The 20,402-nt window shown below is 40.4% G+C and overlaps 2 protein-coding genes across 5 annotated transcripts in view; one reads left to right on the plus strand and one right to left on the minus strand.

The window, feature by feature from the left end:
- Positions 1 to 3,232, minus strand: part of RNMT (RNA guanine-7 methyltransferase) — a 57,413-nt gene extending 54,181 nt beyond the window's left edge. The window contains exons 1-2 of one of the 3 annotated variants that reach the window (XM_004470018.5): positions 3,016 to 3,232; positions 253 to 708 (exon numbers count right to left, since the gene is read on the minus strand). In XM_004470018.5, coding sequence (XP_004470075.2) covers positions 253 to 672 — 420 coding nt within the window. In that variant the 5' untranslated portion in view covers positions 673 to 708; positions 3,016 to 3,232. Of the gene's footprint in view, positions 1 to 252; positions 709 to 2,127 lie in introns of all 3 variants that reach the window. The other 2 variants (XM_058277260.2, XM_012529620.4) reach the window with 2 other exon arrangements.
- Positions 3,220 to 20,402, plus strand: part of FAM210A (family with sequence similarity 210 member A) — a 45,297-nt gene continuing 28,114 nt past the window's right edge. Inside the window, exon 1 of one of the 2 annotated variants that reach the window (XM_004470012.4) lies at positions 3,220 to 3,555. In XM_004470012.4, coding sequence (XP_004470069.3) covers positions 3,235 to 3,555 — 321 coding nt within the window. In that variant the 5' untranslated portion in view covers positions 3,220 to 3,234. The remainder of the gene's footprint in view (positions 3,556 to 20,402) is intronic. The other variant, XM_004470013.4, reaches the window with a different exon arrangement.

The following is a 20,402-nucleotide window of genomic DNA, read 5'->3' on the forward strand; positions in this document are numbered from 1 at the left end:
TTTGGGAAGTAGCTATAGCTTTGGTGGTTGAGCACCTGCTTCCCACGTAAGAGGTCCTGGGTTTAAGCCCAGGTACCTCCTAAAAAATTTTTTAAAAAAGTAAATTTTATGAGTTAAATGCTGTGTTAAGTTCATAGCCTACTAAAAATACAACATTTAAGTTAAGATTATGCAAAAACCAGTATTATTAAGTAATTCCACATAAAATTTGATATATTACATTTTGAATAAAAGAAAATATATTCAACATACTTTTCCCCTTTCAGGAACATCCTCAAGTGCTAGCTTTCTTATTTTCTGACTCCTGTCTCCAGTAGAAGGTTGATCTTTTAGATCATCATCAGTTTCTAATTTTCTTTTTTTGGTAATGCCTTCATCATCACCAGAACCTTTTTCCTCTAAGACAATTTCAGCACCAAGTTTTCTCATCTTGTTTGGAATATCTTCCCCACAACTGGAACTTCCCTTTACAAGATCATCTTCAAACTCCATTTTTCTCTTTTTTGGTGTGTCTACTTCACCAGAGGTAGGAGCATTTTCAGAAGGCCCAGTCCCAGAAGATGCTACGGTTTCATTAACATTGAATGAAGACTCTGTTTCAGAATTTATTAATGCTTTTGTCTCTTCAAAAGAGATCTTTTCATAGTTCTCTGCTTTTGTAGAATTTTCCATATTTGATTACTTGATGATAAAATTTCGTTAAGCCAACTGGAATGACAAAAATTGGTTATTTCTAAACATATGCTGAGACTTTAAATAATGTGGTAGTACTAACTTCTACATTCTTATCCATAAAAGGCCGTATCAGCATTGAAACTGACAAATGATGTGGGGATATACAAGTACAAGTACCATTTCTACTGTTTCTTAAATTGAACCAGTCATTGCTTTGCAGCCTCAGTTCCTAAACTAGGTGCTCAGGTATCCTTGGGCATAACAACAAACTCCTAGAGGAATGGGAAGATATTTTTAAAAATTTAAGGGAAACCCAGAGATATTCAACATCTGGCAGATATCACAGAAACTACTAGCCTCAGATGGATCAGTTTCAACTGTGTAGATTGCAATACATAGCTCTCAAAGATGACATAACTTTGTGCAACTTGGTTTTTAGTACCATAAGAAAATAAAGGTGAAAACAGGAAATGAGGGCAGCAGGATCTGATTTCAAGCCTAAAAAAGTTGCAGTAGCCAACAGGTACACATGTAAGCATTTGTAGTTTAGTAATTAAATACAAATATTCTATTTTTTTGATTTATGGTTTTTGTTTTTAAGTTGCTTTAAAAAAAAAAAAGCCGCAGAACCGCTTATTAAATTCTTTGGACTGAAGAACTTAATAAATGGCATTTTTAGATATTTCTTTTGGTCTAGGGACGCTGAATAAAATCAGAAACAGTAAGGACACCCAATCAGAAAAGGTTTGGGAACCTATAACAACCTTATTTTATAATGAGTGTTTGAACTGGGTAGAAAGCGAAAAGAATGGAAATGACTTTGGACTAAAATTTTAAGACCCAGCTCTTGAGCTTAACAGAGTGAATGGCCATTAAGTCTCTTAAATTTTCTTAGCCCTATGTGTAAAATGGGAGGGGGAGGAAAATAACCGAACTATCTATTGGATAGGAACTGTTACAGTGATCTATTTATTAAGTATTTCACAAATTTAGGGAACTACTACTACTACAAAGACACTCAATGAGGCACTGTATGAACTGTTCCTTTAAGAACAGTTCCTTTATATCCTGTATACCACTACTAAAATGTTAGACTGTATTATTCAAACCAAATGGAGAACAGATAGCAAAGGCAAGATGATCAGTGAGATTCAGCAAATTCAAGATTAAATGCACAGAACCTGAAAGATACAAAGAGGTAAATGAAGCAAAGGTTTATGAGGTAAGAAAAAGAATAACAGTTTAAAGAAATAAAGTTACTTAAGGAAATGTGTAAAACCAAGTCATTATGGCCTGAGTTAGAAAAGGGTTTCAAGGGAAATTAGTTTCACTACTCAGTGTGTGAGGTTAACAAAATACCAAGTGGTGCCAAACTAGGGGGATATGAACCAAAGGCGTGGAGAAGGAATGGCCCAGAAAGTAATCTGCAGAAGAATTACTTAAAATTATTACCTAATTATTTCCTTAAAAGGATACAGAAATCGTTTTGCTATTCAAGAAATTTGAAGCATCTTCTTTAGCTGAGGTTCCTAAAATAAGTACTTAGATTTAAGTGTCAATTTTATTTATCGTCACTATTTTAACAGATGAGATGTCACAAACGACACAACCAATTCCGTCAGAATAAATTCCCAACCACCGGAGAAATGAAGAGTATTTAAAACTGAGCGTCAAAGGGGACTCGTGCCCAAACTTCAAATGGAAAACCCTCAATGACCTTAGAGTAAAACGACAGTCATCTGACAATAACGATGGGTCTGCAATAAACGACCTAACAGACATTTGGATTTGGCTTTCCAGCCACCTCCGAGGCAATCGTTGTCTCGCCCTCATTTGTTTCTCAGAGAACGACTGAGTAGCACCGCAGGGCCACAGGGCCGAAACTCAAACAGGTCAAGGTCTAAAGACCCGCCAGCCTGATGGGACCGACTCAGAAGTCCAAATGACGCAATAAAGAAGAGGGAATTCTTCGGCCAAGTTCACCTCTCCAGTCATCTGAGCGGCCTACTCTCTTGCTCAACCTCCAGCTCAGGTTTCCAAACGCCGCTCAAGAGGTAGACACTTTTTTGCACTCAACACCCACCCCCGAGCGGGGAGTTAACGCAGCTCTAGCTAGGGACTTTTCCCACTCGCGCATCTGCGCCCACGACCCCAGATGTTGCATCCATTTTGCGTCGGACTAAGGGCACGAGTAACTCCTCCAGTCAGGTATTTGGGGCCCAGGCTAAAGCGCAGCGACCCCAGGTCGTAGTCGAAGTGTTCTTTCTCCCTCCTCACTGGCGGCGGAGGGGCGGAAAACAAAGAGAAAAGAAGGGCCGGATCTCCAGCCGCTCCACTCACCAATACCACCATCCACAGTTCTGTTTGCGGAAACTGCGAACCCACGCCGGCGCTGCCTATTGCGTCACTTCCGGAGAGTCCGCGGCCACAGGACGGCGCTGTAGGAGGGGTGCGGCACTTAGCGCCGCTCGGCGCGGCTTGAACTACGCATCCGTAGGGGAGCCGCTGCGTGCCTCAGGGCAGAGCGGAACGTAGGGCCGTCCAGCGCGGCGGAACTACATGTCCCGTGGTGCCGCGCGCGAGGGGGCTTATCCCGTAGTGCCTAGCGACGCCATCCTGCCCTTGGACTACATGTTCCGTGTGCCGCCGCGGGCATGCTCCGGTGCAGCACGGCCGGCGCGGGACGGGCGGGGCCGGTCGGAGCGCTGGGTGGGTGGGCGCGGCCGGCGGGGCGGGGTGTGGAGGGCGAGCGTGCGCCGAGCCCGCGGGCTGTGGCTCTCAGCCGGGCGCTACCCGGTCTCAGCAGGAGGTGGGAGGGAGAACGTGCTGAACGACGCGCAAGTGCACGGAGGAGCTGTCGTGCGGCCTGCGCGGCCCCAGGTCCGCTGAGGTAGCCGAGCGGGCCCAGGCCTCCGAGGGGCGGCGGGAGGGGCCCAGAGTGCGCCGTCCGCCCCACGCGGGGGCAGGTTAGGGCTCTGAGGGGTCCACCAACGGCCCAGCCGCCTTTCCGCGGGCCCACAGGACCCGAGAGGTTACCCGCGCGGGCCCGCGAGGTCGCCCGTTTCCTGCTCTGCCAGGCCCGTGTCCTTGGGACAGTTTTCCAGCCTCCTGAGATGTCACGCTTCTCCCTTTGCCCTTCCCTTCCTTCCGAAAGGGGAAGGGCTAGAAGCTCCTGCGCTAGGAGTTGGTTTTGAAAATGAGCGAAAATTACTTCTCCCGAGGGATAGCATGTCATTCCCCACCACTGTATTTGAGAGGCCATGCGGTAACTCCCACCTCGGGAAGCCATGAGCACGTGTCAGAGCCAGGAAAAAGGGGCGGGTCGTAGCTGCTCTTGGGAAATGCCTAAGGGTGTTGCCTCGGGTGGTGAGGGGAATGTCGGGGTACACACGTTACTTGCCCAAGCACCCATATTGCCACTGGAGAGTATGATCCTGACCGAAGCGGGCTCTCTTTCCCTGATGAGTCTTTAAAACAAATTCCTGAGACACCCGGGTTACAAAAAGTTTTATTGGTTGCATAAGCAATGGAGCACAGTGGCTTTCTGGTCCAAAACTGTGTAACTCATCTCCAGAAATTCTAATGTTTTATAAAACACCAGGGTGCTAATGAATAATTGGGGCGGAGCTAGACGGAGGTTTTTTATTAATAAACATTAAAGGTTGAACAAGCTGAAGGTGGACCCCAAACCAAGGAGAGTGACAAAGTAACCATTATTTTCAGAGATCAAAGTTCTGAGAGCAGAGTTCCTTTATTATCATGTAAGTAGTAAACAGAAGAGGGTGGAGGGGTACCATCCCAATAGTAAGCATACACAGGGGTGAGGTTAAGTCTAGAGTGAGCTTGCTAGAGGGGTGGGACCTGTGGTTTTGGTCAGAACTGTACCTGTGGATTAAGATTATTCACCTGTGTGCCTATTGACATTGATGTATCTCAATGCTTCCCCTTTGTAAGGGTGTAAAAACGTTGACCTTTCGAAGGTTGTGGACCCTTTAAAACTTTGAACCAAGAATGTGGCCCATCTTTAACAAAGGTAATGAGCCATCAATTTCAGATGATTGGCTGTATTTTTTACTAGATGCAGTGAGAGCTGGGTTGAGAATTAGCTTCAGGTAATGAATACTGACAATACGTCTTAAGAGACTGAAGATATTATTTACACATCAGGCATTAGAACTAAGCCATTACATAGGGCATGTGTGCTGGTGCTGGTGTGCTGATGCTAAAGTTTCATAAGATAATTGCTGTTCCAGTTTTAGAGAAAATGAGTCTAAGTCTAATTTTAACTTTTAAAAAATGTCAATAGATCAAAATCCTCTTAACCATGTGTGTATACAAACCCCAAGCTGAGTTGATGTTTTACATGGGATATATGGAGATCATGTATGGTAGTTTTTAGAAAAGCTAACAGGACATCATGTAAAGTCAATCAAGTCAGAGAACTTTTGTACCAAGTAGTAATGAAAGGAATAAATGGGCCAGATAAAAATGTTTAAAAAGTTAACCGTTAGTGTTATTTTTCCCTATCATTGCCCTTGTAATCTCTGGTTGGCTAGATTAAAATAATAATAGCGAATACTTTAGTGTCTTCTATGTGCCAGCACTGTTCTAAGTAGTTTCCACATGTTCTTACATAATCCAGTGGGGTAGTTAGGGTGGTTATTTTTGTTTTAGCCATGAGGTAACTTGGCCAAGGTCATGCAGCTAAAAAGTAATGGAACTGATGTGGACCCAGGCTCTCTGTCTCCCGAGACCATGCTCTAGGCCATACATGAAACCATGCCTGTTAGGAGGGAAGAGTAATAACTCGAAGTCACCTGGCACAAGTAAGTTTTCATAAAATGTTTTGTACTTCTTAATGCTTGGGTTATTATGCTGAGAGAGAAAACAGCTGAAGAAGGATGTTATCTCTGGAAGAGTGTGAGCTCCACCGAGACTGGGATCCTCATTTTGTTCAGTGATTTATCCTAGGTGTCTTGAGGTTGCCTGGCACATAGAAAGTGCTCATTGAATGATTGAATCTCCGAGAAAGGGGGGGGGAAATCCCATGCCTTTGTTGCTGAATTTATTTCAACCCATTTATAAGTGTTTGTTTTTTTTTTTCTGGGCTGCTTTAATTGTTTTGCCCACTACTCACCCAGCCTATTCTTCTATTTGGGATTATACTTTTATCAGTGGGAGAAAATAAGGGCATTACGTGAGTTTTCTGGGTGGAGTATAGGTAAGTTAAGTAGCTACTACCTTCCCTTATTTAAGTCATTAGTTCTCAAAGTGAGAAACTTCCTCTCAAAGGTTTAATTTTAAAGGGTGATTTCTGTTGTTGAGCTGGAAGATCAAATTTTTTAAACATAAAACTTGTTTTTTTAAAATGTAGCTACAATGTTACATCTGCCTAAGCAAGATGGTGTCCTATGGAGGCAGGATAGAAAGGTGGTCTATGGCTTGTACCTCCTAAGCAGTCTGCTCCCCAAAAGTGTCTCTACCAAGATATTACTGTCTTTTTGGAACAAATGAAATATTTACAAAGCATTTCCTGTGGTAAAAATAAGTTTGGTTGAGAAGTCTATAGAAGTTACTATGTTTTGAGTATAGAAAATCAAGTATTTTGAACTTCCTCTCTGAGAAATGATGAATATATTTCTGTTCCTGTTCCATGCACTTAGATCCTGGTTCTTGTTGGGTAGTGTCGTTAGGTAAGTGACTGTGCATCTCTGCTGGTTTCCTCATGGAGGCTTCATATAGACTAAATGAAATACTTTAGCACACTGTCTTGTAACAAGGCTTCAGTCAATGTTTAGGTTCTCTTCTGACAACTAGAATTCCTACTGTAATATCATGTGAAGTTGTAAGCTAGCCTTGACCATATCTTCAAATGTGACTCTAGGATTCTATGTCTAGATACAGCTGAAAACAGTGATTTTCGTGAATGTACATAAATCAGAACAGCAGTTCAAAATCGTGAAAAGTCTCAGAGGGATTAATGTTTTACATGCTTTCAGGTTGGGTTCCTTGGGGCTGGAAAGTAGCAGTGGTAACCACAGTCCACGTCTTCCTGTTGAGAGGGTTTTGGACTAATCATGTGCAGCAGTAGCTGAAGCCTGGAGGTGAAAGAAGAGACTAGAAATCTTAGGAAAGGATGCTTCTGGAGAAGGAGCCAGAGGTGGGAGGTTAGGACCAACAGGTGCCAGTGGGGAGCTGAGAGCTATTAGAAATTCACATGAGCAAATACGATTATAAAGCAACCTTAGATTCCCCGTTTCTATTTACTTGCAAACTGCCTTTTTTTAACTTCTTGGACTTAATAAATTGTACAGTTTCTTTTTTTTTTTTTTTTAATAAATGTGTTGTTTTCCTTGGCGTCTTTGATTTTTAACATATGTCTGGGTTGTGATAGCTCTTCCTTGCCATTTATAATATTGGAATTCTTATTATAGTTTGAGTTCCTCAGTAGGTTGCATGGTAATTGGGGTCACTTGTTAAACTTAGATAAGCAATATATTGGGCTTTGAGATCCAGTGCTTGTGCCAGATGGCTGTTAGGGATGATGTTAAGAAAAAAATATATTTGCACAGCATACCTTATAAAGTTAAGCAGATTAATGTCAAATTTAAATATAAGTGTTTTTACAATAGGTCTTGATTGCAACGTAACTTCTGAACTCTGATGATCAGATCATATTTTCTGAAACACAACTTAATAAAATAAACACTGATAAAACTAGTTAACCTGCAAAGGAGGTTACTAGGATTTTCTCTGAAGCCAGACCAGAACAAAATCTATTGCAGTTCATTTGGTGTACAAATAAATACATAGTTTCTCATATGTGCTTTTTGGTTAACATATAGGTAAGGTTTTATTTTCGTTATTACTGCATGTTGCAACATGTTTTTTAATGTATTAGTAACAATTGATTTGTATTAAAACATTTGCATGACAGGAGATAGAAGTGAAATTCATAGTTTGGCATTCAACTCAATTTTTAGGGGAAAGATACAATTTATGCACATGAAACAGTTTATGATGATATGGAAAGTTACTAGATTAGGAAAAGGAAGATCTGGGTTCTTTTCTCTTTTCTGCCAGTAATAACTGATCAGGAACCAGTTATTAAATATTCCTCATGTGTAAACGGGGAGTAGTACTAAGAGAGCTCTCAGTTTCCTTCCACATCTTAACATTCTATGGTTGTAATGTAAACCAATCTGTTCCTTTTATCCAGCTCTACTCAGGGTCTTTATGGCCTGCCATTTTCCCAGTCCCCTAAAGGCTTTGAGATGAAAATAACCCCCATACTCATGCAGTGGTTGGGAAGGCTTCCTATGGGAATGTAGGTTTATGTTTTCTACTACTGCGTAACAAATCACCACAAATGTGTTGGCTTGTGATTATATAGTTTCTATAGAGCTGGAGTTCAGGTGTGGCTCCACTGGTTCTCAGCCCATGTCTCACAAGGCTGCGGTCAAGATATAGCTAGGCTTGGTTTTCATCTGGAGGCTTAACTAGGGAAGGATTTGCTTCCAAATGGATTTCTTTGTGGTTGTAGGGCCAAGGGCCGTAGGCTAGGAGCTTGAAAATAACCCCAGAATGCTAGCCAGTTGGTTAGAAATGAGGATGGCTTGGGAAACCCAAACTTGCCACTGTGTCTGAAGTGAGAGTGGTCTCACGATGGCAGTGCCCTTCACCTGTGAAGTCTTCCCTAATTCCAGGTAGAGTTGTGCATTCTAGGCAGTGTTGGAAATTACTGAAGAAGCAAATGCAAGTAGCTTATACCAAATATCTCTTGAGTAGAAGAGAAGTGATGGAGTGGCTGAAAGGGAAAGCCTAAGGACAGTCATATTACAGAAGGAAAGCTGAAAAACCTAACTTGGGACTGTATAACATAGTGAAGCCTCAAGGGAAATACAGATATCGGTGATGTTGCATATATAAGACTGTTTTTACACAATATAAATACAGATAAACTAGACGTAAGCAGAATAGCCATATATGGCAGGGGAAGCATAGAGAGATTGAGAGGTGATGAGTTTTGTTTGTTTGGTTTTTGTCTTTTAGGTTTTGGGTGAGTTGGTTGGTTGGTTTGATTTGGCTTGGTTTTTTTGAGGTACTGGAACCGTGGCTTGAACCCAGGGCCTCATGAGAGAAGCCAGCACTCAGTCACTGAACCACATCAGCTCCTTGAGTTGCCTTTTTTGTTTGCTTGCTTGCTTTTGTTTTTAGGAGGCTCCACGGACCCAACCCGTCGCTCCCATGCAGAAAGCAGGCGCTCAGCTGCTTGAGCCAGCATCAGCTCCCCTTGGTGGTGTTTTTATTGTTGCTGGCATAATGAAAATGCCCTAGGAATGATTGGAGTGATGAACGCACAACTGTGTGATTGTACCGAATGCCACTAACTGTGTACTTTAGATGGGATTATGCTTTATTGTTATGTATCAATTAAAAATTAAAAATAAATACGTTTTAAAAAGAAAAAAAGAAAAAGAAGTGATTAGGACCCTTTCCAAGCCTGCAGGTTCATTGGTACTAGGAAGAGAGGCAGAATGTACAGGCACAGGTGTGGATGGGTTGGTAGAGGTGGAGTAGAAACCTGTAGGAATTTTTTTTTTTTTTTTTTTTTAAAGATTTATTTATTTATTTAATTTCCCCCCCTCCCCTGGTTGTCTGTTCTTGGTGTCTATTTGCTGCGTCTTGTTTCTTTGTCCGCTTCTGTCTTTGTCCGCTTCTGTTGTCGTCAGCGGCACGGGAAGTGTGGGCGGCGCCATTCCTGGGCAGGCTGCTCTTTCTTTTCACGCTGGGCGGCTTTCCTCACGGGCGCACTCCTTGCGCGTGGGGCTCCCCTACGCGGGGGACACCCTTGCGTGGCACGGCACTCCTTGCGCGCATCAGCACTGCGCATGGGCCAGCTCCACACGGGTCAAGGAGGCCCAGGGTTTGAACCGCGGACCTCCCATGTGGTAGACGGACGCCCTAACCACTGGGCCAAAGTCCGTTTCCCGAAACCTGTAGGAATTTTGATTGCTTTTTTCCCTCAGTTAAAAAGTGAGCAAGGTTTCAGTTGATACAAGAGAAAGCAGGTATCGGGGCTCTGAGAAGAGATCAGGTATGAAATAGAGTAAGAAAGTGAATGAACTAGGGAAGTTGTTGGACGTGAATTTAAGATGAGGTCAGTCTGCACGACGTCTGTTTTTACCCCAGCCCAGTTCAGGTATCAGGCAGCAGACTGGACTCGACAGGATTGGGGTTCAGCCAAACTAGAGTGATGCAGGCAGAGAGCAGTGAGGGAGTTGGGAGTGTAGATGTATGGGAACCATTGTAGGAGGAAATTATATCATTGATGTGGACAGTGGCCACTAGAGGTGCTGAAGTCAGGGAGAAGGACAAAGAGGTATAATACGGGGGCAGTTTCAGGGCTGGGAATTGTCCTGACTGACATTGCAATGGCCGATACAGGTCATTATATATATATGGCCATAACCTACAGAATTGAGTGGGAGAGAGTTTAAACTACAACGTAAACTATAATCCATGATTTGTGGCAGTGTTCCAAAATATGTTCATCAATAGCAGTGAATGTACCCCACTAATGAATGAAGTTTTTGAAGTGGGGAAGGGTGGGAGGTATGGGGAGTGAATACTTAATCTAAGTATCTTTTCAAAATAAATTAAAAATATATTTAAAAAAAAGAGAGAGCCATTGCAAAGATGAAGAGTAAATCCAGGCTGGGTGGGGAGGAAAGTGAGGTCTTTGGGAGGGTGAGAGCCAATGAAAAGATATTAAGGTTAACACTTTGGAGATCAAGAACAGGGAAAAGATTTTGGGGTACCAGAAATGAGAAGTGTAGGGAGGGGTGATTAGAAAGCAGGTTGCTCAAAATTGAGATTGTGAAAGAGGTACAGTAACCAATAACAAGGTAAAGGGATGAAGTTAGGACTGGGTGGTTGAGGAGGGCGTTTGCTGAACAAGGAAGTCAAGTATTAGGAGGGGCATGAAATCTCCAGTTGGAGTTCATTCAGGTTATTTTTTTAAAAACATTCTTATTAACATGAACTATAAAGATAGAGCAGCATTAACAACTTGAAGCTTTCTACCAAACACCATTCTTAGATTAGAGAATTGTCTAAACTGCACATTCATTCCACGTAAGTCTTTTCCGTTGAACCTAGTCTAACAGCTTTTCTTACCTGCTATTCTGGTGCTTTGAACCCTTCCAATTTCCATGTAGTTGATTAGCTGCAGTTTGCATTATCGAATGGTTTCACGACTATGCTTTATATGTTCTTTAATTCCATAATTTAAAATACATCTTAATCTTACTAATCTCTGTGCCTCTCCTTTTAGACAAAGCATTAATGTTAAGTTTCTAAAAACATCTTGTACTACTTCTTCATAGTTGACCAGCCTAAGTTCAATTCTTGTCTTCTTGGGATTAAAGAACCCTCAATTTTCACCTTGCACAATCATTTCCATCTTTCTGACAATCGTTCTAAGTTTTTTGTGATAACCTGTGCTTATCACAAAGTATTAGCATTTCTATTCTTTTTTTCCATATGAAGTCCAAAGTGTTTTAAAACTCAAATAATTATACAGCTACTTCTTTATATTTATGGGGTTGTGAGCTTGTCTAAACTTAGACCTGGATGCAGGCAAGAGGTAGCCACTAATCTAGTTCCATATAGTCCTTCATTGATTCATGTATGAAAGATGAAGACTTGATTAGGCAAAGTTGTTTGGGGATATTAATACATAAAGTGAGAAAGAACATACAGAAAAAAGTTCAATGTGTGAGAACTGTTTTCTGTATTCCAGAAAGCCTTAGAGTATCTGGAAAATATCTGTCTGCCCACTCGGCTTTATCAGTGGATAGATATTTGCTGCTTTCAGCTGGAGGGTAACAGTGTCTGGTCCCCGATTGGCTTTCACATTAAGGAACAGTTTTCAAAGTCTGACAGGCATTTAGTGCCATAATTGAGAGCTCCAGCTCTGATCTCTCCATGTCAGTTATGTCCTTCAGCTGGCTCCCTTCAAGGTCACAGAGTGACTCCCAGTAGCCCCAAACTCAGTTATCATTCTTATTCATCCCCAGTTGGCAGGAGAGAGAATTAGGCCTCCAAACCTTGGGTATGGATATGAGTACTTTCCCTCAATCTCTTTAGACTACCAGTGACCTCCCCTAGATCCTTAACAGTCACCAAGGCAATGTTGCCAGCTGACTAACTCTTCATTGGTGCTAGGGGCGGACTTCTGTTAGGAGGAGGGGAAAGGACGCTTAGTAGGCATTTCAGTTAACCAAGTAGTTGACTGACCAGCTAGTTGACTGACCAGGTAGCTGTTACCACTCTTGTATCTAAAGTTCTTCTTTGTAACTCTAGAACATCTTAAAAATAAGTCTTTCTATATACTCCAAAGCTGGGCTGTTCAGTACAATAGCTACTAACTACCTGTGGCTGTTTAAATTTAAACAAAGTAAAATAAACAAATTTAAACAAAGAAAATTTAGTGCCTCAATCACACCAGCAACATTTCAAGGGTTCAGTATATTGGACAAGGCAGATATGACACTAAGCATTTCAGAAAGGTCTGTTGAACAGTTGCTCTAAATAGTTTAATGGAAAGTTTAACCATAATAGAAACTAGGCAAAAATAAGAAATAAAAAAAAAAAAAAGTATTGTCTTATGGTGGCGAAAAGATACGTGTAGTACCCAGAGAACCTTATATGATCTGAAATTTAGCCAAATTGGGAAATAGCAAGGGATTTATAAAGAGATAATACAGTATTATGTTTGATACCACTCAGGATTTACAAATATCAGATCTTTTTTATAAAATCAATCTTCCTTTTTTTTTTCCATTAAGAAAGTACAAATTATTATCTTTAACCATCATCCAGTAATTCTACCATGCAACTTTGGTAATTGATCTCAAAGTTCAAAATATGGAAAATTTTATAATGTGAATATCTTTGTGTGATGATAACATAGCCATGATGATGCTTCTCACCACATAATAAGAGCAGCTGTTCAGTTTGTCATTTCAGTAGTGTATAAGTGAGTATGTATTAGGACAATCAGAAATATGCTTCCACTAAGCCTAAATCTATCCAACTAATTAGAGTTAGGGTTAAATAATTGTTTCATTAAGCACCTTGAAATATTTATGTCCAAAAAACCTAGTAATTCTATTTCTAGGAATCTCTTGAAGATGTCTTCGAAGATTTTGGGGGGAAAATTGTATATATGAGGATATTTATAGTAACAATAAAATTAGAAACCATCTAAATTTCTAAGAGTGCAGTGATTAAATCAAGTATGGGGTTTTCATACAATGAACTATCTTTTATCAAGCTACTCAGACTCATTTTTGGTGATTTATTGATGGTATAGGTAAATGTGAAATAAGCTAGTGCTAGAGAATATAAAATTACTTGTAACACATAAAGCAATAATCCAGGATCTAAATTAAGCTCATAAACTAAGCTGGTTCCTTAGTACAAAATCAAAGATCAAAGAAGACTGAACAGTCTGATAATTGTTTGGGGTGGATTTCTTTTTAGGTAATTAGTTTCAAGGGCCACTAAATTCACTTTATCCTTCTTGTTGCATTTTCCTAAAGCCCTACTTTTATCACTTCATTTCCCTGCTCATAATCTTTAGTGGCTCTTTACAGGCATATCTCAGAGATATTGAGCTCAGTTCCAGACCACCACAATAAAGCAAGTCACAGGAATTTTTGGTTTCCCTGTGCATATAAAAGGTATTTTTATGATAGTGTAGTTTATTAAGTATTCAGGAGCATTTTGTCTTTAAAAAAAGCAGTGTATATACCTTAATTGAAATGTGACTCAGAAACACAAAGTGAATGAGCACATGCTATTAGAAAAATGGTGCTGATAGACTTGCTCCATGGCAGGAGAAGCAGCTGCTTGGAATTGTCACACAGCAGTGAGAGACTTTCTGAGCTACCGTGATGGCTATTGTAGCAGTTTGACATAGTTATGAATTCCAAAAATAGATATTGGATTATATTTGTAATCTGGTCTGTACCTGGGCATGATTAAGTTATGATTAGGGCTTTGATAGGGCCATGTCATTAGGGCATTGGCAGATAAAAGGCATGGCAAAGGACAGAGTTGAGGGTTTCTAATGTTGGAGTTTTGATGTTGGAGTTCAATGCTGAAGTCTTAAGCTGGAGCCCCAGAAAGTCAGCACGCAGAGGAAAGAGAAGTAAGCCTCAGGAAGAGAAGACCTGAGCCAGGAGAAGAACACAGAGGAATAGAGATGTCTCCTTAGACATGGCAGAAACACAGGGAGAGAGACAGAGCCGTTCACCTGATAGTCTACAGCTGACTTTGTGGAGAGAGGCAAAGGCTAGAGAGCTTCATAGTCTACAGCTGACCTTGTGCAGAAAACAGAGGTGCTGAGCCCAGAGGAACCCAGGAAGCCTGAACCCTCACAGATATCGGCAGCCATTTTGTTCCAACACATGGAAATAGACTTTGTTGAGGGAATTAACTTATACTTTATGACCTGGTAACTGTAAGCTCCTGCCCCAAATAAATACCCTTTGTAAAAGCCAAGCGGCTTCTGGTATTTTGCATCAGCACCCCTTTGGCTGACTAATAAAGCCATCTTGGTATGCTGGCACTCATTCATTCAGTTGCATGCTTTTGTGTGTGTGTGTTAGCCATACTCAGCGATAGGCATGTAGTTATGGGAAAAAACAGGTGGTTAGACTGGCTTAAGGTTGGGTTTTAGGGGCTGGTATTGCATAAGGACAAGGTGGAATTCAAGTAATGCACTGTAGAATCTAGGCAGCATAAAGACTTCAAAGCAAAACCAGGAGAAGTCACTGTTAAATTTGAAGAAAAAAAGGAGGGATGGGAACCAATCATCAAAGAACTGGTGGAAACACCTTTCTAAAAGCTCTAGTAACAGTGATGGCCAAGTCAAGAAAAAATCCACTCAAAAAGTGGTAGGCTAATGGGGTACTCCAACTGGTCCCTCATCAGCATGTCATGGAGCCAGCCTGTGCTCCCACTGCGGATGCCTGGTCCTGGTTCAAGAGAGAGCAGAGTAAGCCTCATGCACACTCTGGGAGCATACATATCTGGCCCAATCCGTCTGAAGGACTTGCTGTCCCAGAACTTGGCCTGAGTATAGAATGCAACAAACAGACATCTCCTACAGAATGCTGTGGGAGAGTAATCAAGTGGTTGTCTGGGGCGAGGGATTCATTGCTGGCTGTAGGATATACAGTGCAGTGTCTGGAACATTGAGTACTGTTTCCTAGGGAAGAGGGGACAGTCCCATCCCAGTAACTGTGGGAATTCCTGGAGCCAGCTACATATGCCCAAGACAAGATAAGTGCACAGAAAGGACTGGGAAGGCCCCTATGCTTTGGCCTAGAGCCATTCTCTAAACTCTTTATATAGCTAAGCTCTGAAGAGGAGAACTTGCACAGGTCAGTAAAGACTGGGAAAGATGATTTCTTTTTCTTTTAATTTATAGTTCCTGGCATGCAAGGAAAGGTCTGTTGGAACACTAGCTGGATTCCAGCAATAATACACTAAAGTATCAAAATGTCCAGGTTCAACAAAAGATTACAAAACATACAAAGAAACAGGAAGTGATGGCCCAGGCAAAGGAAAAGTTAAAGTATTAGAAGCCATCTAATGAGGTGAGGAATATCAGACTTAGGACATTCCAGACAAAGATTTTTTTAAAGTGATCCTAAATATGCTCAAAGAGCTAAAGGAAAAAATGGACAAAGGACCAAAGGAAAGCAGGAAAAGGATTAAACACAAAGAATATCAGTAAAGAGATGGAAACTATGAAAAAGAACCGAAGAGAGCAGAAGACCACAGTAACAGAAACTAAAAATTCTCTAGAGGGGTTCAATAGCAGATTGGAGGTGGCAGAAGGAAGAATCATTGAACTTGAAGGTAAGATAATTGCAATCATCCAACCTGAAAAGTAGAAAGAAGGAAGAAAAGTGAACGGAGCATAGAAACCTGTGGGTCACCGTCGAGCATACCAGTATACATTTTGTGGGAGTCCAGAAGGAGAAGAAAGAGAAAGGGACAGGTGTGATATTCAAAGAAGTGATGGCTGACGATGTCCCAAATTTAAAGAAAGACATGAATATACACATCCAAGATGTTCAATGAACTCCAAACAGGATAAATCCAAATAGATCCACACCACACCGTGCTGTAATCAGTGTCAACTGTCAAAAGTAAAGAATTCTGGTAGTTGCAATGGAGCCTCCATAAGATTAAGTGCCAGTTTCTCTCATTGGAAACATGGAGGCAATAAGGCAGTGGGAAGACATATTTAAAGTGCTGCCAGCAAAAAATAGCCAACCAAGAATTTTGTATCCAGTAAAACTGTCTTTCAGAAATGAGGGAGGAATTAAGACGTTCCCAGATAAAAGCTGAGCGATTTCATCACCTCTAGACCAATCCTATGAGAAGTGCTAAAAGGAGTTCTGAAGATTCAAAGGAAGGAGACTAAACAATTGACTGAAACACATGAAGATACTCAATTTCTTACTTTCTACAGGATCTAAAAGGCAAATGTAAAAAATACAATGATAAAACAATGATTTGGACTTTTAATGTAAAAATAGGAATATGTGACAAGAACTACTTAAAGGTGGTGAGGCAGAAGGTTATAGGAATATAGTTTATATATGTAATTGAAATTGCTAAAGTGATATCAAAGCAAATGAGATTGTTACAGATTTAGGATGTTAAGTCTAAGCCTCATGATAATCACAAAGAAAATATCAGAGAATATGCAAACTTCCAGAGATAGAAAACAGTACAGGTTAACAGAGATGGGGGAGGGCAGGGGCTATGGGAAATTAATGTAAAATGAGTGAAGGGTTTCTGTTTGGGGTAAAGGAAAAGTGATAGTAATGGGTGTTGGTGAGGGTACAACCCAAAACACCACTAAATGTGATTAATCCCACTGATGATTCGGTATGTTTAGGAGAGGTTGGCGTGGAAAGATTTATATCATAATGTATGTTTCCATAATTAAAAAATAAATAAATATAACAATACAATTCTATGATACTGGATAGAATCTAAGAAAGGAATAGAAAAAAAAATAGACATTATTTGGGATATAGGGAAAAATTGGAATACAGAATGAAAGCTTTATAGTAATGTTAAGTTTCTTGAACTTGATAAATGCACTTGAGGTAATTACATAAACGTTGTAATAGCCTTGTTTGTAAGAAATGCACATGGCAGTATTATGTATTCATAGAGTATGATATGTGCAGCCTGTTCTCAAATGTTCAGAAGATGGCAGATGTGGCAAATGTTAAAATTGGTGGATCTGAGTTTCTGGGGGCGGGATGGGGGTATATTGGAATTCTCTGTGTGCGTTTTTTAATTATTTTTGCAACTGTCTGATATGCTTGAAATTATTTTAAAATAAAGTAAAAAAAAAAGAAGGAGGTAATGGGCAAAGCTCTGAAACGAGGGTCTCTTTTCTTTCCATTAAAACATGATATCATTTGTCAGCGCTGAAAGGCAGGTGGTAGAAATGGAAATGTGGGACAACGGGCCCGATGTTCATCATTACAGGCCACATTGTACCTTACAAAACTAGATTCTCTGAAAAGAGAGACAGAAGGGTTTTGTGTAAATGAGTATTTATTTAGTAATTTCGAAAAAATCATTTTCCCGATTTTCTTTAATACTGGGATATTTGACATTTAAAACTGCTCTGGAATTATTAATGAAATTCCAAAGGCATGCACTTAGGGACATAATAAATCCTGAAGATTAAGAATTTAACAATGGCTTCATTGTGTGGCTTGTTTGTGTGACTCAGTTCTAAATTCTAGTGTTAGAAAACCCCCAAAGCAGAATGGCTTGAAGGAGATGGATTACATAATAGAAATTAAATTGAAGACATCAAATGCATTAGGGGCAGAAAACTAACAGAAAGTACTATAAAAAGCTGACATGCTTTTCCTTTTTCTAAGCAGCAGATTAAATTTCATTTAACACAGGGGCAAGGTGAGTTTAAGAAAAAAAATTGACATGGATAAATTTTAGGATGTTCTTAATCTGTTGAAAGGAGAAAGTTAAAAATGCCTCTTATTGGATGATACCGAGAGAGTAACCAGAAGCAGTTCTTCACTTACCCTTTTATTATGTTCCAGCCTGATGAGCTGTGCATTGATCCCTTCCTTTTACCTGTATTTTACATTAAGGCTGTAAATACCAATTGTAATTTACAGGGCAATAGTGTGATTTTTAAAAATGAATAGACTTTAATTTTTTAGAGCAATTTTAGGTTTACAGAAAAATATACAGTTCCTCCTATTTTAAACATTATCTTTTAGTGTGGTACATTTGTTACACTTGATGAAACAGTAGTAGTATTTTATTATTAATTGAAGTCCATAGTTTGCATTAGAGTTCACTCTGTGTGCTGCTCAGTTCTTGGCTTTAACAAATGCATCATGTCATGTATCCACCATTAGCATCATTCAGAGTTGTTTTCCCCACCCTAATCATCTTTGCTCCACCAAATCAGCTCATCTCTCCCCTTTTCCCCAAAAACTTCCTGGCAACCATTAATTTTTTTATTGTCTCTGTAGTTTTTCCTTTTCCAGAATGTCACATATTTGGAATCATACAGTATGTAGCCTTTCCAGGCTGGCTACTTTCACTTAGCAATTTAAGGTTTCTCTATGTCCTTTCACGGCTTTTTATCTGTGAATAATTTTCCATTGTATGGGTATACCATAGTTTGTTTATCCATTCACCTCCTGAAGTACATTTTGTTTGCTCCTAATTTTGGACAATTATAAATAGAGCTACTATATACATTCATATGTAGGTTTTTGTGTGGACATAAGTTTTCAACTCATTTGGGTAAATACCAAGGAGCAGGATTGCTGGATTGTATGGTAAGCTTATGTTTAACTTTGTGAGATACTGTGAAACTGTCTTCCAGAATGACTGTACCATTTTGCATTCCCACGAGCTATGAATATGATTCCTGTAGCTCCACAACCTCTCCAACATTTGCAGTTGTTTTTTGGATTTTAGCTATTCTAACGCTTTAATTTGCAATTCCTTAATCACATGATGTAGAGCAACTTTTCATATGCTTATTTGCCATTACTTTGTGTATCTTCTGTGGTGAAGTGTCTATTCAGATCTTTTACCCATTTTTATAATTGGGTCATTGGTTTTCTGTACAGAAACTACATATTATTACCTACCCCCCTCCCATCACAAAATTGGATAACTATATTATAGAAATGAAACCAAAACATAGATATGAAAAGAAAAGCTCCCCACTTACACTGAAACAACAATGTTAGGAATTCAGGTATTCGGTAAGAGTATCACCACCATAGTGAAAATATTTCCACCTGGATCTTTTTAAATTTGAAAGTGATCACATTAAAAACCTGAGGTTACAAGGGACCACAGTATGAACCAGAATTCCATTTTCCTTCCAAGACCCCAGGGGAAAGATATTGAGAAGGAGTTTTCCTTTGGGAAAGACTGGTGGGAAATAGGGAAAACCCTGGCCATTCTCAAAAGGCACTGGGGTCTCTCTGGAGGCATCTACATTGGCATTAAACTCCAGTAGGGACAAGCTCGTGTCCACCCCAACAGTCCAGAACACACACACAAAAAGAAGAAGGTCTGCTTGCTTCCTAGTACTCTAATGGTATGATCAGGACCACCTGGTTAGAGGCAGTACCTGAGGGTTTGAAAGGCAAATCTCAGTTGTGGTTTTGTTTTCTTGCTTTCTGACATTAAGGGAAAAAATCCTGAGGTGTTTTAGAAAAATCTCCCTACACTCTACACCCTCTCATAAGTAAAGCTTTATAGAATACACAGAAAAGAAATTCAAAAGATATTCCACCTTGCATTCTAAATAATGAAATTGCCACTTGAGAATGTGAAGTGAATAGGCCAAATGCTTTGGAAACAAAGCTCTGCCAAAAACTACCTCTTCCACCCCTGGACAGAGAGAGGGGAGCCTGGAAGGACAAGAAGAGAAGACAAAGAACTCTGAGGTCATTCATCAGCAGTGGTAAAAATGGGCCCAAATTAAGGCATTTTAGTGTCCCTGCTTCTGGAATGACATTCCACCCTCAGCCCTAGTATTCCAGGCCTGGAAGCATGATGCTCTGAGTGCTCAGTAAGTTCCTCTGTATCCCCAGCATCTCCACAACAACGCTGTGACGGATGGAATAGATTTCTGAAAGGGAAGGGAAAAGGTGCTAGATGCTGTTGATGCTGTACCTCTCCAATCCCATCCCAAACCTAAAATACCGCTTCACTAAATACTGCTCACCTTGGCAAGAGGGTAGTTTAGGGGCTTGCACCCCGAGCCATGCTAACCAAGTTCCATAAGCTAAAATGTTTGACACTATCTACTTACTTATTTTTTTCTTTGTCTTTTTAAGGGCTTTGTAAGGAGGAAGACAAAAGAATACATACAAAGCACTGAATAGTAGGCTAGATTCATTGGGTGGCATGCCCTAAATCCCTAAAATTTCCTACTAGTAGTCTAGGAGCACCAAGGAATGGTCCCCAAATTCCAACCATCAAAGCTCATACCGTTTATACTGCTTTGCTGAAGACAAACTCCTACACCTAATCCTACAAATAATCTGCATGGAAAACCAAAACCAGAGGGCCTGGGGAAAGAGTAGATTTGTTTCAATACTTGTGCCTTCCCC

The sequence above is a fragment of the Dasypus novemcinctus genome, chromosome 16 (genome assembly GCF_030445035.2).
Source record: "Dasypus novemcinctus isolate mDasNov1 chromosome 16, mDasNov1.1.hap2, whole genome shotgun sequence".
Lineage (NCBI taxonomy): Eukaryota > Metazoa > Chordata > Mammalia > Cingulata > Dasypodidae > Dasypus > Dasypus novemcinctus.